The sequence below is a fragment of the Erithacus rubecula genome (assembly GCF_903797595.1).
Source record: "Erithacus rubecula genome assembly, chromosome: 22".
Taxonomy (NCBI): Eukaryota; Metazoa; Chordata; class Aves; order Passeriformes; family Muscicapidae; genus Erithacus; species Erithacus rubecula.
In genome coordinates, this window is record NC_136674.1 from 574,055 (window position 1) to 601,208 (window position 27,154).

Consider the following 27,154-nt stretch of genomic DNA (forward strand, 5'->3'; position numbering starts at 1 on the left):
TCACCTTCCTGCCACTCACAGCGGGCCGCCGGCCAATGGACTCTGCTTCTGAGCCAAGTCCCACCCCCGGGACCCGCTTTTCGCCCAATCGCAGCCGCCCATCCAATCCAATTAGCCAATGAAGAGAAACGAAAGCCCGAAAAGAGGTTACTGGGCCAATGGCACCGGGAGGCGGGGCGGCGGCCTGACCGACAGCTCTCCTCACCGGTGGTCGGAGCCGGTGGGCGGTGAAGGAGCCGCCGCTCCACAAATCACGGGGCGCGGTGCCGCGTGACGGATGAGGAAGCGGGCGGCGCGCCCGCCCACGGGCGGCAAGCGGCCAATGGGCGGAGGGGATCTGCTGACGGGCGGCTGACGGGGCCAATAGCGGCCCGGGGCGGGGTGAGGTGAGGACGCGGCGCGCGCGGGGTCACTGTGGGCGCTGAGGGGGCGGCGGGAAGCGGAGTGCGAGCTGCGCTGCGGGCGAACCGCGCTGAGGGCGGGCTGAGGGGCCGCGCCGGGTCCCGGTGCCCCCGGTCCCTGCTCGTGTCTTTGTGCCCCCCACCGCCAGGCCCGCTGCCCGCCGGCGGCTCCCTCCGTGCCCGCTCTGCTCCCGCCCGGGTCACGGTGCCCTCGGGTGTCGCTGCCTGCGGGCCGATCCCGCTCCATCCCGCCGGGGCCGGTCCCGCAGCACGGGGAGCCCACGGGAGCTGCCCGCGAAGGGCCGGGGGGTCTGTGGGGTTTTGGGGCCTGCTTTTCCAGTCTAAGAACCGGAGGGCGGCGAAGTGCGGGGCCCGTGGGCTGTGGCAGCAGGTGGTGGCACCATGTCACCCCGTGCGTGAGCTCCCCTTGGCAGGAAAGGGGAATAATCCGCTAATGAGAGGGTGTAGATGCTCCCAGCAGCACGGCCGTGGCCCCTGCCCGAGGCAGTCTCTGCGAGGTCCCTTTACAGTGCTCAGAACACGCTCAGGGGGCTCAGTGCGAGGTACGTGTAAACCAGCACCGAAATATTTTCCCTCACGCTATGAATCTGCATGCTAGGGAACTGCAGTCTCTTTGGGTAAGGCGTCAGTGTTCCCTAAAACACAGGGATGGTTAAAAACTTGATAGTTTTAACATTCCCCATTTTCTCATGTGAATAGTAATCATATCTGATTAATAGTTTTACCTCACAAAAACTCTCCCAGGTTGCTTTTCCCAGGTACTTTTTACCTCAGAAAAACTCTCCCAGGAGCCTTTCCCATGGTGGTGCAGTTAAATTACCGTGAGGGACGTAAAGAGGTTCCTTCAGGTAACAGCTGAGCAGTTCCAGAGGCACTCAGTGACTGACAGGGGATCTGCTCCTGCAGTGCTGGGACGGAGCTGGCAGCCTCTCCTCCGCTGCCCCTGCTCCTGTCTGGGCAGGAAAAGAGGGTTTGCAGTCCTGGCACTGGTACCTGTTTCCTGACAGCCCTTGACCACTCCAAACCACACCCAGCAGCTTCCATCTGGAACCCACTTCATTGCTTTTAGATGCACTCCATGCTGCAGCCATATTGCTTTGTTTGCCCTTGGAAGCTGCAGCAGCCCCACTCCATGGGGTGAAGGCTGGTCAGGGATGTGATTATCTTGGTGCCCATATGGAGTTCTGGCAGGTGCCAGCACTGGGTGGCTCACCTCAACGAGTGTATCTTCCTTGAACACTTTCAACTGGGGTTCCTGGCCTCTGTCACACTGTGAAACTTAGGAGCTCTCAGTTCAACTGCTTTTCAGGCTGTTCATGCTGGGAAAGTTAAGGAGGACAAGATCCTGTTCATTCACAGGGAAATACATGAAAGGGAAAAAACCAAAGGGTGGTAAGGGAAACATGGAATTTGCGAAGTGCTCACCTAATGGATCCTTTGTTTCCTCAGTAGAGATAGAAGTCAATACTTGCATCAGAAACACTTGTTCATTTCTGAAAACTCACAACTTCAAGTTTAGTCTTTTCTGACTCTTGAGCGATTCATTTTCCCCTCCAATTTGATTCTTGCTTTGCAGGGCATAATCTCTGACAGTGCTCTGCATGCAGGCAAGTATGGCAGACACGTTGTAATCAGCTAGTCCTGTTTCTTTGATGCTCCTCAGCAGTGCTTTAACCTTAAAATTCTACACAAAAGATTGTACCATCTTAAACAATATGAAATGTCCAGTTCCAGATACAGTTTGTCACCTTTTTTCCTTGTTTCACATGAACTAGCTATGAAAAAAGGACTCAAAATATTAAAATAAGTCTTTTGGTTGTGTATTATGTATGAATGTCCTTCAGCATTTAGGCATTTGTGAAACTTTAAAGCAGAGAAAAATAACATTAAATAGAACAAAGCATCATAAAATGCATAGATTTGTCTCTGATCCACAAAAGGGGTGCTCTGAGCTGCACTATTGATAATTTATCGTGTGGGTGTTTGACAAGCCCACACATACCCTGATATAACACTCTGCAGATACAGTCTTCAGTGTTCTGTAACACCCTGGAAATATTTAATTCATAAATCCTGATGCTGAAGCCCTTAAGGTGTCAGAATCATGGTGCTCATGCCTGTGAATCTGAGCAGGTTTGGTTAGTCAGATAAATACCACGCTCCAAATAGACTGTGATCCTAATGTACAACAGAATAGACAAAACCACAAAATATCATGGGATTAAAATTGCCATTTGAGTATGTTAGCCCTTTTCTTTGCAAGGAATAATTTTCCAGAGTTTTTGTCTTTAAACTCTTTTCTCTGGGAAACTGGAAAATAATAAATTCCTCCATTAATAAAATGCAGAGAGGAGCAGGGGAAGAAATATTTCGATTTAGCTTTGGTTGTGTATAAAGGTTTCTATCTGAACTGTTGAAAGGATGGCAGTATTCCTTTGTCTAGGAGGAGAGCAGGATCTGCTGGTCTTGTGGAATGAGGGACAAATCCCTGTCCTGCTCAGGGCAATGTTTTAATAAGCTTGAGGGAAAAGAATCGAGTAATCCAAGTGAGCAGGTGACCTCTGGTGAGGTTGTTGGTCAGGCCAGCAGCAGGGTGGGAATGTCCACTGCTTGGACAGCAGTTGAACCATGGAGTGGTGCTTCCTGGAGCAGGGCAGCAGGATGTGCCTGGGATGAGGTGGGGACAGCTGCTGAGAGTGGCAGATGTGTCATCCATGGCTCCTCCCTGATGCTGGACATCACATCTACAGGCACTAGTGCTGCTTCCCTAGCCTGTCAGCCCCTCTGGCTCTTGCAGAGCAGTTTTTGTGGTGGGATCACAGCCCTGCCCCAAGCCTGTCCAGTGTGCTGCATGTACAGATATAATGGTCAGGATTAGCACTGCAGCTTGAAATCACCCCAGAAATGCCAACACCTAAACACTGAGCTTTCTAGCCAGACATGTTTTCTTTAGAGAGTTCTGAAGGATTTACTGAGTTCTTTCCTGACTGCAGCTTTTAAGCATAAACTTGACTTTAAGTGGGAATGCTCAGGTGCTTACAGTTGGTTTCTAATAATTAGTAATGTGCAAACTTAAGCCTGATTATTTAGTCCTTTCCTAAATACCAGTTGCAGGAGGCAGAGGGGACATATTCATCCCCTGCTGCTTTCTGGAGAAATGTCAGTTCTATGGTTCTCTCTGTTCTATATTTCTTTGCACCAGAAATGACCCTGCTGCTCTTTGTCGACAGTGTTTCCTTTTATCCCTCTCCTGGCAGCTGCTCCTGCTCCATTCTGATCTTGGAACAGCAAATGAATTCCCTCTGAAGCAAATGTCAAGCCAGTAAAGATGTTGAAGCAGCAAGAAAATCATCTCCGTCTCTGAAGACAGAATTGGAGATCTTTGTGAATGAGATGTTCTTAAAATAGCTGCACAGTGTGTTATCTTCCCTAGAAGGTGCAGAATTGAAAGCATCACCACAAGGCACTTGTCCTTGTGTGAGCAGTATGCCTAAATGATGGGTTTTGGAGAGGGGAGAGAAGCAGGCTACTTAATTTTCCTCCTCTCCAGGCAAAAAGCATTGCATGATTTTAATCTCTGTGTGATGGTACATTTATGTTTTTTCCAAGAGTTGCATTGCAATTTGCTGTTTGTTTCAATATGTCACATGTTGAGTGACCTTGTTCTCCACGATCCACTGTTTCTGCAGTGAGCTGGTAGCTAAAAGTAGTGCCAAGGCCCAGGTTGAGTAGAGGTGCTCTGAACTGGCCTGTCTGAGGATCAGGGTGGCCATGGCCTCTGTGCAGAGCAGAGATTCTCAGCAGGTGGGGTGTGCCACAGCCTGGATAGGCTGAACTCAGCATCGACTCACATCATGCACTTCACTTCTGTCTTGACTCAAACCTGTTGTCCAAGGAGCAGCAGCTTTGGAAACCTTCCATGGAGTTTTGGGATCACTGGTTCAAGTGGTAGAAGCTCCATCTCTCTGGTCAGGCAGACAACAGGCATTGGTTGGACATGGAGAATTTGGTTAGCTTGGGAGCTTTTGCTGAGATTTTTCCACCCTCAGCTAGTTTGGGGTGTTTGATTCCCTGACAGCCTCAGGAGAGAGTAATCCAGAAAAGTCTGATACAAGAACCATGCCAGAATCATGAATAGAATCTTTTACATGCCTGTGAATATCTCAATACTTCTATTTTTCTTCAACTTGGTGGAAGGGGAATTGATAAGTAAAAATACTAGATGCAAAAATGAAATCACTAATTGAAGAACAGGGGTTTTTATAGAAGTTTCATAATTATATTCATAACGTAAGTTTAAATAGGAGAAATGTTAAAATTTTGACATATTCAGTTTTTCATCTTCTGTGTGAAGGTGGAAATAATTAGCTGTACTGATATAAATACAGAGTTTTCAGAGGTTTCTCGGTTGTTTTAAGACTATTTTTTTTTTCCTAGTCCTGGTTTTTTTTTTTTTGACATGATAATATCTCTTTAAGGGCTTTCTTTACCAGATCAATTCCCTTCCTACCAGGAGAACTAAAGCTTTTCAGCTGTCTGTCCAATTTATCCTTCTGGACTAAATTTCTCATCTGGAGATAACCAGCAGCAACTCTCCCCTCAGGAGATTTGTATCAATTAGTTCTGCATCACTAATTCCTGTGGCACTGGGGGACAGTGGGTTGTAAGAAAGCTGCTCTGTAAACAGTTTTGGCTGTTGGGGCTTTGTCGTTCCTTTGTTTTGGTTGGAGGCCGTGGGTGCCGTGGCTGGAGCTCTTGCTTGCACTGCCTCCCTGCAGAGGGCATGCAGGGCTGCTCTGGGCTCCTGCTGCCTGCTGGGTTTGAGGATGTCAGCTCTGTCCCTCTGGCTGCAGCAGTGCCACCCTAGGGTCAGCAGCTCTTTGCACACTGGCCAGGTGGCAGGTGGGAGGTCACTGCCACTGCTGATAAGGTGAGTGGCTGATGCAGTCTGGCAGGAAAGCAGGTTAGTCTGCAGCTGGAATGCAGGCCAGCCTTCACCTAATCCCTCCCTTAGCCACAAAGAGGTGGCTTTAATCTATTTATTCTGCATTTGGTTGTTTTTTTCAGCCCCGATCTATCTGCAAATGCCATTGCACTGCTGGTCTGTTTCTATCCATTTGCCATTAGCAGATGTGTGGGGACATGAGGCTGTTTTCAGGCACTCCAGTCTAATCCCAGCAGTGCTGTAGGATCTTGGGAATTGCTCTGCATATATGCAGAAGTAAATGATGTATAACGTGTCAGTTTTAAGAACCTGCTACCAGCAATTTTAGGATTTTGTTAGACAGCTGATTTTCTTTTTACTGATGTTTTAGACAAAACTAATTTGATAGGATTATTAGAGGAGGAAAATGAAAAGGACAGAATCATCCAGGAAGCTCATTAAAATGGAAACCCTGAAAAAACTGGGTAATTGGGCATTGATTCTGTCCTCCCCCCCTCACTTTATGAGAGGTATTGTATTAAAAGTAACATGTCTGCAGGATGGTGCTTCAACGTCTGTTACTGCTGAAACAAAATGATTTGCTTGTTTTTTCTTCTCTACATTCTTCCAACATCTGCATGTGTAGATCTATCCTGTATATTTTTACCCCATCTAACACAGCTCCTTTGCAGGGAAAAGGCACCAAAGAGAATGGGATCCTCCCTTTGCTCTGGAGGGGGATTCTGCATTGCTGCTCCCTTGGGTTAGATCTGGGGTGAGTGGCTGTGAAAGGAATCCTGTGAGGGAGGAGCCAGGGCTGCTCAGGGAGCCCAGGCACAGGTTGGGGCTCTGAGATCTGTTTGTGTGCAACAAGGAACTTCACAGGCTGTCAGCTGGCTGGCTCCTGAAATATCAGTGTCACATGATGTGGTTAAACCCATGCAAGTGATTGTCCTTATTTTCTCTTCTCAGAATATTTGCAGGGAATCACATTTTTAAAAAGTATTTCACTCTGAAGATGCTCAATAATTGTGCTGGGATTTAGATTTTTTTTTTTCTTTATAGGTTGATTCAATAAATTGATTCTAAGTCTAGCTTGCTGAATGTTTGCTATTTCAATCACTCTGGCTGTGATTTTGTGATAGTAAGTAATATAATTTCTTTGGTTCAATTTTTGGATATTTACTAAAATATACATGGTTGCATGTGCCAATTTTAAAATTCAATTTATTTACAAGTGTGACATTTTTCTTTCTCTTCAATATATGTACTATAAAAATACAATTGCATAAAGGTTCATAGCAAGAAGATAGAAAAAGCTGGCCAATAGATTTGAAGTAATATTGGGAAATATTTTCTGATCTCTAGTCATGATGATGTTGTGTCTTTCAGTCTTGAAAGTAAGCATGGGAAATTTAAGCATGGTAAAGCACATGATTAAATCTATTCCTATCCAACAAAATTCTTCCACTTGATTTGAAGCATGTGCTTTAGTTATAGTAATAACTCATAACCCTTCCTTAAACCCTGTCATTGTCAGACTGACTAAATATTAGAATTGCAAGGTAAACACTGCAGTAAATAAGATAAATATGGGTGTTGGCTTTGCCATGAACTTGTCAGTGTTTTTGACTTCTACAGTCATTTTTATGGCAGTTGAAATCAGAAAACAATGGAAATTTCAACTAATTTTTTAATATGCTGAAATGTATTAAGTTACACAAAAGAATCCATATTATAGTAATCCTGCATATATACAGGGAAAGAGTACCCAGCGTGCATGGCAGATGGTTTCAAAGGAAATCCTCGAGAGCTAGGATTAAAAAGCAATTTTCAGCAAGTTTAAAATGGGTCTCCATATTTGGGTCACAGATATTAACTCTTTCATTGCAAACAAATGAGGGAGAAATCTGGTCAGATTGTCATAGAAATGTTTCTCCCAGTAGAAGCTGACCAGTTCATGCTGGGGAAGAAAGGTGTGAGCAGGCCTGTTGATTCTGCTCCTGGACCTGTTCTCACAGCAGTGAAAGGGAAGCAGAGTTGTGGCATACTGAGACAGGGATATTATGCAAAAAATGGGATTCATCATTCCACAAAAAAACACTGGCAGCCCTCTGAAAAATAATGTGTCTGGCTTTGATCTTTGCCCACTGAAACAAATTTCCATAAAGACAAACGGATAAATAAGTTTTAGCATGTTAGGAGCAGCAGATTTATACCTGTTTACCTTCAGTAAATGATTACCAATCACTTTATTAAAGTGTAAGGACTTTACAGGTAGCATTTCTGTATTCCTTTTGGATATGGCAAGCACGTATGGTATAGGAGAAATAAGAAATTGAACAGCAATATTGTTGCTCCATCATGGACAGGAATGAACATGGGCTCCTAAGTTTTGCTTGGAAGGATGTCTGTGCATGGAAAGTAAGCCTGTTTTCCTCAAACGTGTTTCAGGGGCACACTGGTATTTTATTATTTGTTTGTAAAGTTACACAGTAAAATCAGCAGTACCACACAGCCATGGCTGCAGGCTGCAGCTGTTTGGAGGTGGCATAGGAACGTGCAGAAATCTTGTCACCAGTCTGAGGCACAGAAGGGATTGAGTGCAGGTCAGCTTTGTGGAGGATCACGAGAAGGCACTAGGTTTTTAGTAGATAAAAATAGGGCAGCAAGTTGGAGATTATTGGCTTTAACTAATTTATACCAGTTAGTAACCGTGTCAGGAGTGCAACTCACATTTACATCAGTGCTCTTTGTACAGTTTGGCAGAACAAAGGAACCTCAAGTTTGACATGAACTTTTCTTTGAAAGACCCTTCCACTTTCAAAGTGGAAATTCAAGTTGGGCTTTAATCACTGTTTATCACTGAACAATGAAACAGAGCAACTGATGCTGTTTTCTTGTGTTCCAAAGCTCAGCTGGGTGTATTTGGAGTAGGTTTGGAAAGCTTTCTGAGCCCAAGTGCCTGATGCTCTGCTAAGTGAATTATAGAAGTAACTGCTGCTTTGAATATCAGCCTACAGAGAAGTTAATGGTCTTGCTCTCTGGGTATTGCATTGGCTGGGAGTTAACAGAGGAGGACTGCACTTCTGACAGGCTGTGGATCTGCTAAGTGCTAATTAACAATGCTAATGAGAGGTGTTCATCAGAGGTCCTCTGCTCTCAGAAAGGAAAATTTAGGTGATGGATGAAAATAACACAGCTTTTGGTGTTCAGTTCTTGTACCAGAGCTAGAAAGTGTCAGTGGACTCAGGATGAGCTTTTAAGGTTGAATCTGTTTTTCTGGGTTTGTGTTTCACATCACTTATTACAGTAAGTCTGCCTGTGAGCATCTTGATCTGGCCTTCAGAGGGCCAATAAAAGTGCTGACATTAGACACCAAAACTTGACCATCCCAGGCTGCTGTCAATCATCATATGTCACCAAGCTGTGCTACTATTAAATGCTTGGGGGAAAAAATTTCATCTGTGGCAGCAGCTGTCTTTGATCCATGTGTTTGTAAATGTGCTTGAGAGTTTTGCCTTAGATATTTCAAAGACTCAAGCCTTTCAAAGGGAGGCAAAGCAGATCAGTTCAGAGTCTGTGTCGTTGTTATCTTCCAGGACTTTTGTTTCAAGTAGTTTTTGAAAGTGTCTGTGACAGGATCTGAGATAAAACCTGATCCAGATGTCTTTGGATAGCCAGAGAAATCTGGTTGCTTGACTTCAACAAATTTAGGATAGATTCTAAATAAACAAATTACTGTTGGCTTTAGAGAATGAGTTGCTTTGATTTACTTACTGTATAATCATGTGTGCAGGAAAAAGCAGCTTCTTGTGTGCAGTCTGTTGTCACTTGGGTCCAAAGCAGTTTTTTGTATACAGAATACTGTAAAGTAATTATTATATCATTGTACAGAGTTCTGAGTATGAGAAACTGACTTTTTAAAGGAGGTAGATACTTTCTTACCTCCAGCAATTCTTTTCAGGAAATATTGAAGGGTCAGTTCTCCTGTTCATGTCGAAGCCATGCATCCATTTCTGATGTAACTGGTCAGACTAAAGTGAAAGCTCCCATAGGGATAAACTGAGCTGTGCTTGGGCTTCTCAGCACTTCTTTATTAATGGCACTTCAAGTAGCGAGTTGAGGAGAAACAGATAATGAAAATTGATTCTTCTCTGCAGGTCTCTTGCTTGCTTTTGGACTTGGACAGGCCTAATCTGTGAAGATAATTAAAGTTCCTCTACTCTGGATGCTGTAAGTGATTTTTTTTTTTTTTTGTTGTGTGTATTGTATCTGGTTGAGAATATGCACCTGAGGTATCAGCATTGACCAAAATATTATGTAGAGAGGTTGGAGGGCTGAAAAAACTTGTGAATGAAGAATGTTCCCAGTGGCAGTGACACAGGGCTGTGGCCCTGGCTGTCAGTCAGCATGGCAGTTGTTTGAGTTCCAGCTGCCATGATAACATAGGGGGATATTTCAATACCTTTTACTATTCAACAAACTTCTCCCAGAGAGGCCTTCCCACTTTACACCTGTCCCTGTGCAGCAGAGCCTTTGGAGATGTGGGCTAATGCCCCCCTGGAGCAGGGAATGGGCTGTAGCTGGCCCTGCAGGAAGGCAGAGGGTGTGTGGGAGGCTGGGAACAGAAGCCATGGCTTTGACCTTGCTGCAGCCTCCCTTTGGGGTCCACAGCACACGGCTCTCTGCTGGTCAGCTGTCACAAGTGGGGGCAATGACACATTTCTTATTTCTGCAAGAGTGTCTTTAAAACATCTGATACTCTTCCACCAATTAAAGCATGCAAAGAGCTCTTCAGATCCCCATTTTCTCCCCAAAGCTGTGGGAACAATTTTCTGGCTTGTAGAACAAAGAACTTGGAACAGATGACACAGCCAACATCTGCACCTGGCTCACTGGGGAAGCGAATGTTTGGATAGAAGCTGAGCTCCCTTCTGCCAGGAGAGCCGTACTGATGCAGTTGTTCAGGGATGAGGATGGCAAAATGTCTTTTCCTTACTGACTCACCAAAGCAATTTTGTTGATCTGTCAAAGTAAAAAAAAAAAATTGGGAAGGAAAATGTCTTTACTTTTAAGTATCAGAGTTTAGTCAGTGGTTAATCCAATGCTGTCTAACCAAGCCCGTTAAGATTTTGGTGGTGTATCACTTCAGTTCCGATGGCAGACACATCACATATGGGTTGCCATTTTGATGGCTTTGAATGGTAATCTGACCCATAAAAACTGAAGCATAATATGCAAACTGATTTTTTTCTGGCCTGCCCTGTTCTTGGTGCCATCTGTGTTAGGATGGAAACGAGCCTGCTCAAAACGTGGGCTGCCGGTTTGGAGCTGATCACAGATGGGTTTGAAAGAAAAGCCTTGTGAGCACAGGGAGAGGGAGGAGGCTCCTGGGCAGGAAGTTTCACTTGAAACCATATTATGTCTGCTAAATCCTATGGCCTATGGAACAGCCACCAGACCTTTCCCTGAATTCTTCATATGGATTAAGTAAATTTACCTTCTAAATATCAAGAAAACTCCTACAACTTCTAAGTATTGCTCTTCTTCCACCACTGCATTCTACTGCTGTCATCAATAATGGAAGAGAGCACAGGAAGCTGACATTACCTGACCCTGTCAGGTATTTGCTGTGTATCTGTTCAGCAAAACTAGGCACAGTAAATTATTTTATGAGTTTTGTAGATGAGTTTTAATCTATAATGTGAATCCTGCTGAACTTGCAGGATTCAGGTTGCTGTTTCTGGGTTTCTCTCTTTGACAATTAATAATAGTCTGTGTTGTAGGTGAAGGTGAGTACCTGTCCTCTGCTGTTGCATCTCAGACCAAAATTCAGATATTTAAGTGCCTAATTCTTACTGTGGTCAATGAGATCTTGGTTTTCTTCTCATGTTGAGAAAGAGCTTGTGCTCTAAAGTTAGAGGTTGAGTGCCCTTGTTTTACGTGGAACCACAAGTGTTCCTGGTACTATTTATAATCCCAAGAAACACATTAAATAATTTTCAGTGATTAGCAATATGTGTACAGAACTCTGATTTCTTTTTTCCTCTCTTTAAGTCAATGACATTGTTTGAGTGACCATTTCTCTGTCAGAAAGGAAGCCTGTAGAAGGTGGCTCATTGATGAGTTTCATGGTTGTGACACACTTGAACATCCCTCTCAAGACATCTTGAAACCTTTTATTTCCAGGCTAAATAAACACCAATTTCAGCAGTGTCTCATCTACTCCCTTTAATTATTGCTGCTGAGAGAAAGTTTCTGCCAATGCAAATGTGCTATTTTGTCATGTCACATCAAATTGCATCAGCCTTATATTTAGGAACAAAAAGAGGGGGAGGCTGAGACAGGATGTGGCTACAAATGGAACCAAAGGGTTTTCTTAAATATAGGCTGAAAATAGACAATCAAGGCAGTGATGCTTTTTCAAGCAAAAATCCATGAAAGGGAAAATGAAGGCAGTGACGGCAGAGCAGGGCTGGGCTGGGGTGGGCAGAGGGAGCTCTGGGGGAGGTGGGTGCTGGCAGGCAGGGGCTGCTGAGCTCCTCACTCACACAGCCCCCCTGCTGTGTCAGATGGGCAGGAGGTGCCTTTGGGCTGTGTGAGCCCACACCTTCCTTTGCTGGCTGAGGCAGGGAGCTGTGCTTCCCTCCAGCCTGTGCCTGCCCTTTCCCCGAGGTGTCTCCCCAGGCAGCAATAACTCAGCTCTCTAAGCTAAAGAGATTGTGGGAAATGGGCATAGACAACATTTGAGTGGTTGTTCAGATAAATGCAGGAGTTCGAACAATGCCTCACAGCACTTTAAAATGTTGTGTCTCTACTACAATAATATTTTTTAAAACTTGTTCTTTAGAAAACATTAACAGCTTCCCCATGGAAAACACTTTTTGCCCCCTCAGTATTGGGCTCAAAATGATCTGTTGAAATCAAATGCATAAATTATGGATGTAATGGAGCTTGCTTTGAACTGATGAGTCTGATCAGAGCCTGGTGGCAATTAAACAGAGTTCTGAAAGATCAGCTGTGTTTGAGAACGAGCAGAACTCAGGAGGGAAGTGATCTGGGGGTGTGTGAGCAGCACCTACTTAGCAAATTGGAAAAATACTATTAATTTCTTACATCTAAGCAGTTGGAATCTCTCCTCAGAAGCAATTGGTGATGATAGAGGTAATATTTTTATTCTTGTCACCAAGGATAATAAAAATAGAGTAGAAGCTTAGAAACCTCTGTATTTACAGCATTGTGACAGGCCTAAGTCAAGCAGCACTTCAGGCTGGAGCCAGAGAGCAAAGGCACCCAGGTCTGCATGGCTGGGTGTGGCAGTCCTGCAGGGCTGTAAAGCATTAAATACAGTGATGCTCAGTTGTTAAATTCCTCACATCAGGCAGGTGCTGAATCCATGCACAGTACTGGAGGGGAAGGCAAGGCAAGGTTCCCCTGGGGCTTTCAGCCCCTGTGCAGGGGCAGCCCTGGGGCTGGGTCCTGCCTGTCTGACCTGCAGCACACCTGGGCTGCTTCCTGCAGGCTGAGGCAGCAGGGCACAGCCCACAGATACTCTGCTGCTAATTCCAGCATTAATTTGCATAGAATTCCTTGGATTTCGCTGTCATTTAACCCATTTCCCAAGACTTGACCACAACTGATTTTTGCCTCCACTGACACTTCTTTATAAACACATAAGCATTAAAAAACCCTTAGTAAAAAGTGTGTATTTTCATAGCAAGGAAGGTATTTCTGTAATACTTTTTCAAAGCAAATCACAGAAATATTAAATGGGGGAGGAAAAAGATACATGTTTGGGTTTTAGAGCTGGGGTTTGTTTGTTTTGAACTGAATAAGTCTGAAATACTAGATAAAAACTGCAGATCAAATGAAAAGACTCCATAAGCAGCATCCTCCAGATTGTTCCTCAGAAAAACACCCAACTGACAACAGTGCAACAGAAAAGTGTTCTTAATTAACATCTTCAGTTAAAGGAGCAGCATTGTGCATCTCTTAAATGTATTATTAAATCTTCATTGTTTAGATAATTGGATGGGGACAGACACTTGTGCTGAGTGCTGTGTCAAATTCGTCAGGGCCTGCTGTAATTCTAGTGCACTTGCTGCATTTCACAGCTATTTGTCTGGGTACAGGGGTAATTTGGAGGGTTGAGTGAAACCAGATGACTGTAATGAACTCATTTGGTGTCTTTGACTCAGTTTGGGGGAAAAAAAAGATGCTATTTATAGGGTATTTTGTATTGTTAAGACTTCTGTTCTTCCTGCCCTTCAAAGTTTCTCTGGGTCGCTGTCTTTGCTTTATCACCAATAATTATATCAAATTAATTCAGCATAATTGAGTTAATTATTAGCACTGGAGGTTAGCATCAGGACTGATTGAACCAAAGCTTTTATCGCCCTTTTCCTGTGGTTTCACCAAATGTAAACATACCAGAGCCATGGGTGAGCCTAAGGCAGCTCCATTTCCATCAAGTGCTTTTGCTGCTCAGAATTGTTTGTCCTGCCATGCTCATTCACTCAGATGAGTATTGATAAATGCAAAGGGAAAAGAGTTTCTCTCACCCCCCTTCATCTCTGCCAGAGCTCTGAGTTAGTTTAGTTGCACAACAGAGTTGGTGTGTTGTGTGTAATCAGTTAAGAGGGAGCTCAGAACAAATGTCCTGCAGCATTCTGGGGGATGTCTGGATTTGCAAGAGCTGCTTGCTGCCCACACCTTTCTTTTTCTTAGATTGCCTTTCTGCTAGACTATGCCTTGGAGAGTGACAGTGAAGTTTTGGGGAAAAACTTGAGCTGTGGCTTTAAGAGCTCAGAAGTGTCCCAAAGACATGGTGGGATCTGCCCCTGATTAGCTGTTGGTATGGAAACAATCCCTGATTAGTGAGCTGGGCCAATCCCCCTAAGAGGCTAAAGGCACCCAGACTTACTGTAATGTCCTGTAATGCTGCTGCTTAGAAACAGTGCTCAGGATGTGGTGGGTCCAATTCATCCGTGGTCTAATTCTACCACAGACAGGGTTTATGCCAGGGAAGGGCTTGGCTCAGATTATTGCTGTGATTGAGACTGAAGGATTGGCAGATGCTGAATTTCAACAGGTGTGGATTTGGAATGATAGACATGGAGTTGTTCCTGACACTGCTCTGAAGGATAATGTGTGTAGGGAAGGAAAACTCTGGGATGAGGGGTAGATCCCAGGGCAGGGCACAAGCCCCATCATCACCATCCAGGCCAAATATTTTCAAATTAAACTTTAGTCAGAAGTGTGGATAACAGTGACTTTGCTGATTTAAATTCTAACTCTCCACCTTTACAGGTTTGTCAACTCCTGTACTTTCCTAATCAGAGCTCTTTCTGCACTGACAGCTCCTTGTTTTACCCCCTTGACTTTTTAAAAAAAAATAAAGTTGGATTGCATGAGCAAAGTAAGCATGTGTTAAAGAATAATGGTAAAATAAACTTTAACCAATTTCAGTCCTTCCTGAACAGTGAGAAACCAGTACAAAACCTTATGTAAGACTGGCTATTCTTCCCATGCTTGTCTGAGCCACAGTCCATAGAGTTAATGTGGTCATTAATCAGCCAGTGTGCTTTTGCCCTTCAAAGGCACTTCCCTGCCTCATGCTGCCAGCTGGGTATCTGTCTGTCAATAGCACTTGTGGCAGCTTATTTGGTGCCCGGTTGCATCTTTTAGGAGATGATACAAGCTCAGCCAGAAAGTTGTTGCACTAAATGACGTAAAGTAGTGGGAGAGAATCACAGCTGGTGAACTGGAACTAAGCACTGGAACATTTCAAAATACAATATTTACAAGAAAGGAAGAAATTAACAGGCAGTTTTGGTTTAAAGTTGATAACTCAATTCCTATTCAGGCATGATCCCAAAGGTAAATACTCACAGATTTGGCCGCTGAGAACAAAATTCATTTTAACAGCAGTTGAACTGAGCAATTCAGAGCTGGGAAGAAAAAGTTCTTTTGAGACTGTGCTTTTCAGAATTTCCTTTAAGCCAGGAGAATCATTTTGAGAAGAAAAAAGTTGAGAAGTTTGAATTACACCTAAACCAGGGAGGTTCCTGTCCTCACTCGTGAGCATGCACCAAAGAATATTACTCTAATTAGTCTCATCATGCTTATTAATTATACAGAACAAGGTAATCTGGTCTCAGCATGGGCAGTATGTTTCCTCACTGGTGTAAGATTGCAAAAGCCTGAGTGCTTTATTTGCAGTATTGCATGTCTCTGCTGTGTGATACCAAACCAGGGTGTAAGGCAAGACTTCTGCCCTGTGGCTTCGGTTAATTTATACAATTGGTCATTATGCCCAGCTCTAGCACTCTTTGTCATTCTCAAGTTTTATCAATTTCAGTTCCATATTTTGTATTTATGTTATATTTATAATTGATATGTTTTATATTTGCAAACAGGTGACATTGTTGAATAGCATTAGGCCTGATCCTGATGCTTTAGAACTGCAATGAAGGGTGTCCAAGCAGTGGTGAGTCCTTGTCAGCAAAGATCTTCGGGATCTCTCATTTGCCAGTGCTTAATCCTTGGTGTGCCCTACAAATACTGTGTAAAGCAAATTTTATACTGCAGGGCTGTGCCCCCAAATGGTTCTGCACAGTCACCTGACACTGTTCTGCCTCATGCATCAATCAAAGCATAAAGGGGAGAGGAGCAGAAATGGAAGTGGGCAGGGCAGGCCCGGCTAGCATCACTCATGCAATGGGACTTTGCAGCTCGTGTTTGGAAAGGACAAAACCCCAACAATGCCCGGCCCCGGCTCGTCAGAAGCGATCACATCAAAGCCGCGGAGCTCAGTGTGAGCCAGCGAGATGCGGCTGCTGGAAGTGACTGCGGCATTGTCCGTGCTCAGCCACACAGCAGGGCTGGGCTGCGGGCGGCTGCGGCTGGGGGCAGGCACGGACGGACGGACGGACGGACAGACAAAAGCTGGCTGCTTTGCCTGGGGCAGGGGAGCGCCTGGGGCAGCAGAGCCCCTGCTGCTGCCCCGGCCGTGCCCGGCGCTCCCCTGCCCCGCTGGGTGCCGAGTGTGACAGTGACATGGGCAGCTGTGTCCCAGGGCAGGCAGTCCTGCCCCTGCTGCAGCCACTCGGGCCGGATTCACAGGCTCCATCTGGGAAACCTGGGAGGGAGGATGGAAGTGCCCCAGGAGTAAGAACCTTCTGGGGAGCAGCATTCATTCCCTTGGTGCCTTCCTGGAGTGATGTCGCAGCATGAACTAAGATGTTCTGTGGTTAAAGGGGTTTCAAAAGTCTTCCAATTCCTTTCTTATTTTGACATTCTTATTTTTTCTGAGATCATGAGGTTTAACGAGGATGGGGAATCATAAATTCCTGAGTTAAGATTTCTGAGGATGTAATACTTCAAAGTAGTAGAGCACATGTCTAGCCTGTATAGTGGGGAAAGAGGGGACAGAGTGGGCAGGAGGAGCCAACCTGTAAACAACAACAGCTCAGGTAACTCTTGCAGTCCTTTAATTAACACTCCTGGTCTCTGGAACCCAGCTTTGGTGGCTGTTTAACTACTTTGGAGGAATTGGGATCATAACTGTTGAACTGTGGGGATTTGCCTGAAAAACACTCAGGGAAAAAAAGTAAACTGAGAGCAGCGGCATAGTGTCATCTCAGCTTCATCAGGGTTCTGCTGTGCACAGGGTCAATTGTCAAACCTGCTAATGCAGAGTGAAGATTAATTGGCTTTGGTCAGCCTTTGCTTCACTATCTGAATATCATTATTGGGAATGTAAATGATTATGCAATGCAGAGAAATGCCACAATAGTCTCAGTGTCTCCTTTTATACTTGTCTCTTTGTGAACGGGGCTTTATCTAAATGCAAATGTGATTTCAGCCTTCTGATTAGGACATTATACAGTCATCCATTCCAGAAAAGCACAATTAGCAGATTATTTTATTTCTGACTCAACAGTTCTTGGTGTAGATAGTTTGTTTGTTGTACTGTGCATGATGTTTAAGTTATCAGAGGGAGATTTACATTATTAGTCAGGATTATAGCCAGATTTTGTGAGGTCAAGGGTTTTTGCATGGCAGATAAAACTAGTAACGTTTGTGGGATTCGAGGGGAGATGTTTTTAGAACAAAAGGCAACAGTGCAGATTCCTACTGTGCTTCATTGTCCTTTTTGTGCTGAGGAAGGGGCAAATCACAGCAGAGGCTGTGCAGATTCTCCAGTGCACTGGGGTGCACAAGTGCAGAGTGCAGCATTCCCTGTTGGCAGGATCTAGCACCTGTTGAGGCGTGCTTGTACAGGGTGCCAGAATCCTAGAATTTAACAATGGGCAGGTCAGGAGATGATTTCTTATAAAACAGCCCCTTTATCAAAATAGACATCGAGTTTTCCATGTGCTGTGGTAGATTTCTAGGGAAGTTTTCACTGGATGAAGTTACATCCTATGAAAAACTTAGATCTTTGCTGATAAACTTCCCTGTGAAGCTTGCCCATATGAAGGCATTTGTAGCATTTTTAGAGCTGTGAATCTGTCAGAACTCAGGTGGTTTGTTTTTTTAATTTGAATATGAGAACCTTATAGAAGGAGTTTAAGTTTGATAATAGATGGAGTGAAAATTTCCTTCTTCAAATAATTTAGAAAGTCCAGTATTTATGAAAAGGCAAACGATTTTTTTTCCCCCAAAAAAATCATCAGTGCAAATGTCTTTTGTCACACAACTTGAATTCTACAGCTCAACACTTTCCTATGAAAAATTACTGTAGTGGAAAATTCCTAATTATCTATAGAGAAACATTTTCAGTTCCATTGATCAGCTTCATCTTTCCATATCCATATGTTTCCATGACTGGTTCCTTCCTCTCTCCCAGAGCTGCTTTCCTATGTGCTGGAGCAAGCTGTCCTGAACAATCCCAGCACATGAGGGGTCTTTGCATTTGTGACAGGAAATCTATTGCACCACTTAGGTTTAATTAGAGCACAGTGACATCTGATGGGTTTACACATCAAAGCCTAGAAACAACTTCACAACTTGGCGCTAGTCCCAAAGTGTATTTTGGGACCTGTATTGAATTTTGGGATGTTTCACTGTATTTAGTGGGAATATGTGAAATGCAGGGTCAGGTTCTTAGGGTCAGTGGAATTATACAAATTCTTACCAGCCAAGGATACAGCCCAAAAACTTGTGTGTGAAGTTAAATTTGGGTTCAGATCAACTTGAATCCAACTACATGTTCCAGTTTTCTGTATTGGATGATAAAAACTTCTCTCTCTCATGGGGAGAAGGGCAGGGAATAATTCAGTCTATATGTTATGAGTCACATGTTGGAGCTGCTTTTCTTCCTGCTGCTGGAAGGGGAATGCAGGGATATCTCATCTGACTGTTGGGCGTGTAATCACCTCCCATACTTGAATGCCAAAGTGAAATCAATCCAAACCAAAAATGCATGGACCTGATGCCCAGCATAGGTTTCACTGCAAAGAGAAAAGGGTACTTTAAAAAAGAAAAAAAAAAAATTGGAAGAAAACAAGAGATGAACGTGTTGAAGTCTGGAGCATTTTGATCCCATTATGATGGGCATTTATAGGTGCACAGAGAGGAGATTTTCCCTACTGCAACAAGATCTAGTCTGTGCACATATACAGCCCAGGATGTAAAAGCTGTTATGGTGTACTCCGAAATACATTTGGCTAAAGGACTTAATTTACTTAAGAAAAAGGTAAACGCTGTTCTAAATAATGAGTAGGTATTGTAATGGGTGCTAAAACAATAGCATGCACCTACTTCAATATTCAGTTGCTTATTTATTATCTTTATTCTTAAAAGTAATGATGCAAAAGTGCTTTTTTGCAAATGTTAATTTAGTTCTCTACAGATGGCAACCATCTGTTAAATGACAAGACATTTACAGTCTTTGATTAGCACTTTATAGGACTTGGATGGACTTACGACATGTAAATATAGTTATAGAAGTGAAACTTGGTAGATTTGTTCTTTTCCTGTTGCTGTTACCAATACATGTAAAATTTCAAACCTGGCAATGTTTTTTCCCGTCTTCTCCTATATTTATCCGTGTTGTTTCCAGCTGAAGCCTTGAAATTCTTGACAGAATGACAAAATAGGAAATATTGTTAAATTCCAGCACCATTTGTAGCCATTAGGAGCATCTTCATTCTGAAAAGCCACCATGTGGATGAACTCCTAGGGTTGTTCAAGGGAAGTTTGAAGGACTTGAGGGATCCTGGCTTAGCAAGTAAGAGCCTCACTGTGGGCTGTGGTACAGGTTTGGGTACATACCAAAAGTTTCTCTGGCAATCTGTCTGTAAAATACCGGCACACGTGGCTGCTCCCATCATAGATGATCCTCTGGACTGAGCTCACACTTTGTGTTTTACTCCTTGATCAAAGGCAGCCAATGTGTCTGTCCCTAAACTCAGGAGTTCTCATTCATTTCATGTTGGGCTTTCTGCAGGTTGTGCTGCTCAGTCTGCTGCCCGTGTTCATTGTTCACTGTTACCCTGCGCTTTATTTCTATGTTGTCGGTAGCACTGGCAGCGCTGGGTTTCTTCTGGTTGTGTGCTGTTTCTCTGTGGTATACTCTCACTGTGTGCTCTTTCACTGTGGTATATTCTCCCTGTGTGCTGTTTCTCTGTGGTTTATCCTCACTGTGTGATGGTCCTCTGTGGTATATTCTCACTGTGTGATGGTCCTCTGTGGTATATTCTCACTGTGTGCTGTTCCTCTGTGGTATATTCTCACTGTGTGCTGTTTCTCTGTGGTATATTCTCACTGTGTGCTGTTTCACTGTGGTATATTCTCACTGTGTGCTGCTCCTCTGTGGTATATTCTCACTGTGTGCTGTTTCTCTGTGGTATATTCTCACTGTGTGCTGTTTCACTGTGGTATATTCTCACTGTGTGCTGTTTCTCTGTGGTTTATCCTCACTGTGTGATGGTCCTCTGTGGTATATTCTCACTGTGTGCTGTTTCACTGTGGTATATTCTCACTGTGTGCTGTTCCTCTGTGGTATATTCTCACTGTGTGATGTTCCTCTGTAGTATATTCTCACTGTGTGCTGTTCCTCTGTGGTATATTCTCACTGTGTGATGTTCCTCTGTGGTATATTCTCACTGTGTGCTGCTCCTCTGTGGTATATTCTCACTGTGCTGTTTCACTGTGGTATATTCTCACTGTGTGCTGCTCCTCTGTGGTATATTCTCACTGTGCTGTTTCACTGTGGTATATTCTCACTGTGTGCTGTTTCTCTGTGGTTTATCCTCACTGTGTGATGGTCCTCTGTGGTATACTCTCACTGTGTGCTGTTCCTCTGTGGTTTATCCTGTGTGCTGTTTCACTGTGGTATATTCTCACTGTGCTGTTTCACTGTGGTATATTCTCACTGTGTGCTGCTCCTCTGTGGTATATTCTCACTGTGCTGTTTCACTGTGGTATATTCTCACTGTGTGCTGTTTCTCTGTGGTTTATCCTCCCTGTGTGCTGTTTCACTGTGGTATACTCTCACTGTGTGCTGTTCCTCTGTGGTTTATCCTGTGTGCTGTTTCTCTGTGGTATATTCTCACTGTGTGCTGTTCCTCTGTGGTTTATCCTGTGTGCTGTTTCACTGTGGTATATTCTCACTGTGCTGTTTCACTGTGGTATATTCTCACTGTGTGCTGTTTCACTGTGGTATATTCTCACTGTGTGCTGTTCCTCTGTGGTTTATCCTCCCTGTGTGCTGTTCCTCTGTGGTTTATCCTCCCTGTGTGCTGTTCCTCTGTGGTTTATCCTCACTCTGTGCTGTTTGTGGTTTATCCTCACTCTGTGCTGTTTGTGGTTTATCCTCACTCTGTGCTGTTTGTGGTTTATCCTCACGCTGTGCTCTCTCGTTGCAGCCCCATGCCGCTGCCGCAGGCGGAGCTGGTGCGCAGCTCGCTGCAGCTGTACCGGTACCTGCTGCGCTGCTGCCGCCGCCTGCCCCCGGGCCCCGTGCAGCAGCACTACAGACATGCCATCCGACAGGTCAGACACGCCCGGGCCTTGGGGGCTCTTCTGCTGCTCTGTGAGCTGCCATCACTCCTGGCTCCTTAAAACTGCCCTCCTGCAAGCTCGACACCTTAGTGAAGGGTTATAGTAGGAGCGTGCGGAGGACATTTCCTTTTGTTTTCTCTGAATCTGAAAGCTATTTTTCTAGGCTTTCATCTCTAATGTTAGTCAAGAGAGTGAACAGTCATTACTTACTCTGTAAACACATCTTTTATGGTGAAACCTACTGGTTCCTTGTCAATCATTTATATATCCCCCATCTGGGTAAATCTAATCTGACTGTTCATATTCCATACTTCATATGGAAGTAATTTCATGCCTTTTATCATACCTGATGTCCTGTATCTTTCTAGTTTTAACATACCAGACAATTTCAATTGTTCTGAACTGAAATTCTCTGGGTTTTTTGTTGTTGATGTATGAAAGGAGTAGAATACTTAACATGAAATTCCATATGACCAGATTTGTTTTGTTTCCATAAGGATGGCCAGGCGTTACAATGTGTAGTTTTACCTTTTTAGACCAGTAGTTTATTTGCAACAAATATTTTTCTGATATTTAAACACTATTTTGACAACTGTTGTGTTGACAAGTCAGTGACACTTGGAATGTTGCAGAGTTTCAAAGTCCATGCTGATGAAGACGATCCTGAGCGAATCCAGCAGATCATTAAGAGAGCCATTGAAGATGCTGACTGGGTGATGAATAAAGTAAGTGCCTTGGGTTCTCTGCATTTTGGCTTCAGTTCAGAACAAAGAAGAAAACATTGGAAAGCAAGTTCTAAATAGCAAATTGTTGTCCTGGATGTTGAAGTGTCTGGGTGAAAGGAAATACCCAGCCAGGAGGGATCTGTGATTGATATTTATTATTTAAAAATTTTCTTAGTATAAGCTAATGTTGGGGTTTTTTCAGAACGAGTAACAATTTAGGTTGGTCTCTTTGTAAGTCTCCATTAAGAATTCTATTAAATATCAGTTGTGGTGGCTGGTATCACTCTATTATAGGAGAAAAAATTTAAATCCAGCATTTTGCAAGCCACACCTTCCTATGTATCATCTGCTTTCCTAATAGAATCTATCCTCAGACAATTTACATGAACTTCCAGAACTACTGTTGCTTTTCCTCAGACCTTGCCCATGGCTGCAGAGATCAGGGATAGACCACACAGGGGCAAAGCTGTGGGTGCACAGCTGTCACCCAGTGGGTCTGGCCCTGTGCTGTCAGACTGGTTTCTCACATGGAAGAATGAGGATGGTTTCCATTAGACAGCTGAGAGTGAGTGACCTGTGCTTACTGGGATTTCAGTCTGGCTGGGGAGTGTGAGACCTTAACATGGTGTGTAATGAAACAAGTCAAAAGTTCAACTTGCTCTCTAAATATCTGTGATTTAATTTACTAAGTGACTGTTAAGTCCTTCTCTCTGCCAGTCCGTGAAATCCAAATGAGAATTGTTACAGGAGCAAGCACAAATTAGTCACAGATTATATTTTAGCAGTAACCAAATTCCAACAGGTAGAATCTAGTCAATAACTGTGCCTGATTTATTGTTTTATACTGCAAAGGGAAAGCCTACAAAATTTCAATCTATCTTAAAGAAAATGGACATAAATTTATGTGGATCATGAAGAGTTGTAAATCCTTGTTGGTATGAACTTAGTTATGTGCTCTTTCCCACAAAAAAAATCTTTTTTTTTTCCTTTTTCAGTATAAAAACCAGAAGTAGAAGAGGAAGGATGAAGCCAAGAAGGACTTTGGTAAACATCCTTAGAGGACTTGCTGTCAAACCCAGTACAATATTAGAATTATTGCCCGAAGTTTTCTCTTGGATAATATAAATACAATAATTTATATTTCACTGGGATGTCATGAAGCTAAATTATATTTCTGAAGCTATTTAATTTTGTAAATTGCTTTGTGTAATCACGAACTTCTAAGTTAAAGCCCAAATTTGCCTAACATTTGAGTAACTGATTCCATTATACCATTAGGCCTGGATCAACCCTAGCAGTGTGTGCTAAAGGTTCTTTGGGGACTGGGCGTTCCCCCTCGGTGTGTGTGACACTGGCAGTGGCGGGCACAACGCTGGCTCGGTGTGCGCTGTGCCCTGCGGCCGGCTCTGTGCCCGGACAGTCTGTCTCACCGCCTCGCAGCACCGGCCGTGTCCCTGCAGCGGGCTCGGTGTGCGCTGTGCCCTGCGGCCGGCAGGCACTGCCTGTCACCGCCTTGCAGCACCGGCCGTGTCCCTGCAGCGGGCTCGGTGTGTGCTGTGCCCTGCGGCCGGCAGGCACTGCCTGTCACCGCCTTGCAGCACCGGCCGTGGCCCTGCAGCGGGCTCGGTGTGTGCTGTGCCCTGCGGCCGGCTCTGTGCCCGCAGAGCACTGTCTCACCGCCTCGCAGCACCGGCCGTGGCCCTGCAGCGGGCTCGGTGTGCGCTGTGCCCTGCGGCCGGCAGGCACTGCCTGTCACCGCCTCGCAGCACCGGCCGTGGCCCTGCAGCGGGCTCGGTGTGTGCTGTGCCCTGCGGCCGGCTCTGTGCCCGCAGAGCACTGTCTCACCGCCTCGCAGCACCGGCCGTGGCCCTGCAGCGGGCTCGGTGTGCGCTGTGCCCTGCGGCCGGCAGGCACTGCCTGTCACCGCCTCGCAGCACCGGCCGTGGCCCTGCAGCGGGCTCGGTGTGTGCTGTGCCCTGCGGCCGGCTCTGTGCCCGCAGAGCACTGTCTCACCGCCTCGCAGCACCGGCCGTGGCCCTGCAGCGGGCTCGGTGTGCGCTGTGCCCTGCGGCCGGCTCTGTGCCCGGACAGTCTGTCTCACCGCCTCGCAGCACCGGCCGTGGCCCTGCAGCGGGCTCGGTGTGCGCTGTGCCCTGCGGCCGGCAGGCACTGCCTGTCACCGCCTCGCAGCACCGGCCGTGGCCCTGCAGCGGGCTCGCTGGTGTCCCGGGGAGCAGAGCGGGCTGCAGCTGCGGCGGGCGGCCGGCAGGGCGCGCTGCCGGGCCGGCACGGGATGAGCTCGGGGCTGGGCGAGGCTGCGGGAAAGGGGCTGACCCTGGAGCTCATAAAGAATTGGATCAAAAACCTTCCTTTTCTCTGCTGGCCCTCCTCTCCTGGAGTTCTTGCTCTCTGTTATACTTCCTCTGCCATCCCCACTATTGTTCCTCTCTACCTCATGACTTTTGCATCACCCTTATGCACCCTTAGCCTTTTTTGTCTTTATTTTACCTATTCCTAAATGCTGTTCTCTTGTCTCTCTACCCCACTCACTTCTCCTCCTCAAGTCCTTTTCTGTACCAGATGATACTCAGTGTTATGCTGGAGCCAGCCTTCTGCTTAACTTCAAATAAAGCAGCAAGGTAATAAACTTTCTCAACAGAGTAGGTTTTTCTCCATGTGAGAAAAGCCACTTTTTCTTTCTTCCTAGGTAGGAAGAATTTTTTTTTAATTCCAGCCATTCTGATTTAAACTTTCAAAATAATTTGATGCAAGATAGAGCACAGAAAACTTCAACCTTGGCAGTTGACAAGGCATATCCAGTATGATCCTGAACACTAATAAAAAAAGCTTGAGCATTTTTGATAGAAGCTCTCTGTGCTGCTTCTGATCAAACCAGCAAACAGGGGACCTGTGCTGTTCTCCAGGTCTGTTCTATGTGTGTGGTCTGTAGCATGGAGATGCACTGAATTTTGTATCACTGCAGTAGTGATTAAAAACTCTAAGACTTAGTGGGATTAACAGTGTATGGAAGCATGGCAGTTTCCTGAACTTTCAATGTGGAGTGATCACACCCCTCTATGGCTTTAATTGACTTTTGGTAGTGTGAGCTGTAATATTTTGTTCAGTTAAAAAATAGGATAATTGCATGTGTTTAAATCATTCTTACATGCCTGTTATTTAATTTATGGCTAGTTCAAGAGGGAAAGGACCATGGAGCTGGAAGGTACAGCCATGGCATGTCTGCAGCTCCAGATGTCTGAGGTGCCAGCTGGGATATGGGAGCATCAAAGGTATGATAGATGGAATTGATATGGAGGACCAGGATCTGTGAATTTTAGAGTTTGGAAAGTGATAGAGCATTCAGTTCTCAGAAGGGTGCAGATGAGGAACATGGTGAGGCAGCAGACATCATGAGTAAGTATTTTGATAGTAAAGATTCAACTGGAGGCATGAGAAGATGTGTGAGGGACTTTTGTACAAACATAATCCGGTTTTCAACATAAAAAACTTCTAATAGAGTCAAAGATAATTTTATTTATTCATTATACAAGTAATTTTCCTGCTGGTGAGGAGACATGATGCTAACAACTATTTACTTCTGTGTAATAGTGCAAGTAACCCCCATACCTCAGACATGTTTCTTTAATGACTGGACTGAAGAGTGCTTCGGCTGCAGAGCTGAGGCTTTTATGTTTTCAAGACATTATACAAATTCCATTCTCCAGCAGCATAATTTGAGACCAAAGATGTTATACTAACCCAGAGGTAGATGAGAACCTGAACTCTGAAGGGGCTTTGGGCAGAGTCAGTACTTTTTACCAAAATTATTATTCCAAAAACTTCTGCTTAAAAGTCATTTCACCCTGGAGCTGTCCAAATCTATCACTCACTGACCTGTCTAACCTGAGATTTACACAGTGAGTTCTCTTCACCTGTGTTTGAGCAGCTCTGTGTCTCTCTGCACCCAGCCCTGCTGAGCCCAAAGAACTGTTCCCTGTTCCCTTGGTGTTGCTGTGCTGGCAATTACTGCCCAGGGTGACAAAGACACAGTCACAGGCTGTGTCCTCCCAGGTTCTGCTGTGGCAGAAGAGGAGAAAATAGCCACTCCAAATAGATTGGTGCACTTGTGTTCCCATCTTCAGTCCTCCAGAATCCCTGACCACAGAGATGGTGGGTAAATGAGTCTGTGTTGCATTCTGTAATTATTTTTGGAGAGTTTAAAAAACCCATGATGCTCATGAGGCTGCTGACAGAGCAAGGGATAATATCAGTAAAAGGAGACAAACGTATTCACAGGCTTCAGTTTCTTTTACTGGAATGAGGAACCCATTTCTGTGCCAGTTCTGGTAAGTGATGGGCAGTTGATAGGTGGTTGCAGTAACCCAAGGATCCAGGCAGGAGGTGCTTGGTGTCAAAGCCCTGCTTTGTGGCTCACTGCAGAAGCATTCAGTTGCCACCACCAGTTTCAGTGGGGAAGAGTATCCTGTGCCTTTGGCTAGCCCGGGGTTTTCATTGTGTTGACACAAATGTAATAACAATATTCTGCCAAAAACACTTTGCAGCTGGTTCCAATAAGATCTTGAGTCAATAACTTCTCCTAGGTAGTCCACAGGTAGGAGGTGAGTGAAGTTAACAGTTCAAAGGTTGTGTGTGGGCAGCTCTTGATTAAGGTAGCAAGGGTTTCACTGGAGCCTTGTTATGCAAGAGCAAGACAAACATTGGAACAAGGAAAGACAGTGGAAAACTTCTGATTAATAAAGTGATATCATGCTTTACATGAAGTATGGAGAAATGAATTATTTAAATCATTTTACAGACTTATCAGCATCCAGTCTAAGGCCAGAACCAACACTGGTGCTATACTTTCTGTTCTGTGTGTACATGGCCTTGGAAACCTAGAGCTGAAATTGTGTTAATAATCTGTACGTTACAAATATGGAAATAACTTGTCAAAAGATGGAGCAGTAGCATTGGGTTGGTCAATGTATTTTTAGTGTTTATGTTCCTGCTCTCAAGTCCACAGAGAAATGATAAAAACCACTTTGGTTATTACCAGCCTTGGAGCCTCA

At 44.7% G+C, this 27,154-nt stretch overlaps 1 protein-coding gene across 4 annotated transcripts; it reads left to right on the plus strand.

Annotated features, from left to right (window-relative positions):
* Positions 1–30: 30 nt before the first annotated feature.
* Positions 31–26,300, plus strand: LYRM9 (LYR motif containing 9). 4 transcript variants are annotated; one of them, XM_079324849.1, is made up of 6 exons: positions 31–386; positions 9,510–9,582; positions 21,225–21,351; positions 21,993–22,085; positions 23,081–23,129; positions 25,278–26,300. In XM_079324849.1, exons 2-5 carry the CDS (start codon positions 9,578–9,580, stop codon positions 23,096–23,098), a joined length of 243 nt encoding a protein of 80 aa, XP_079180975.1. In that variant the 5' UTR covers positions 31–386; positions 9,510–9,577; the 3' UTR covers positions 23,099–23,129; positions 25,278–26,300. The 4 variants fall into 4 exon arrangements, with proteins under 4 accessions (XP_079180975.1, XP_079180972.1, XP_079180973.1 ...); XM_079324846.1 differs by lacking the exon at positions 25,278–26,300 and having other exon boundaries at positions 38–386; positions 23,081–23,322; XM_079324847.1 differs by lacking the exons at positions 31–386; positions 25,278–26,300 and adding an exon at positions 423–964 and having other exon boundaries at positions 23,081–23,322.
* The last annotated feature ends 854 nt before the right edge of the window (positions 26,301–27,154 follow it).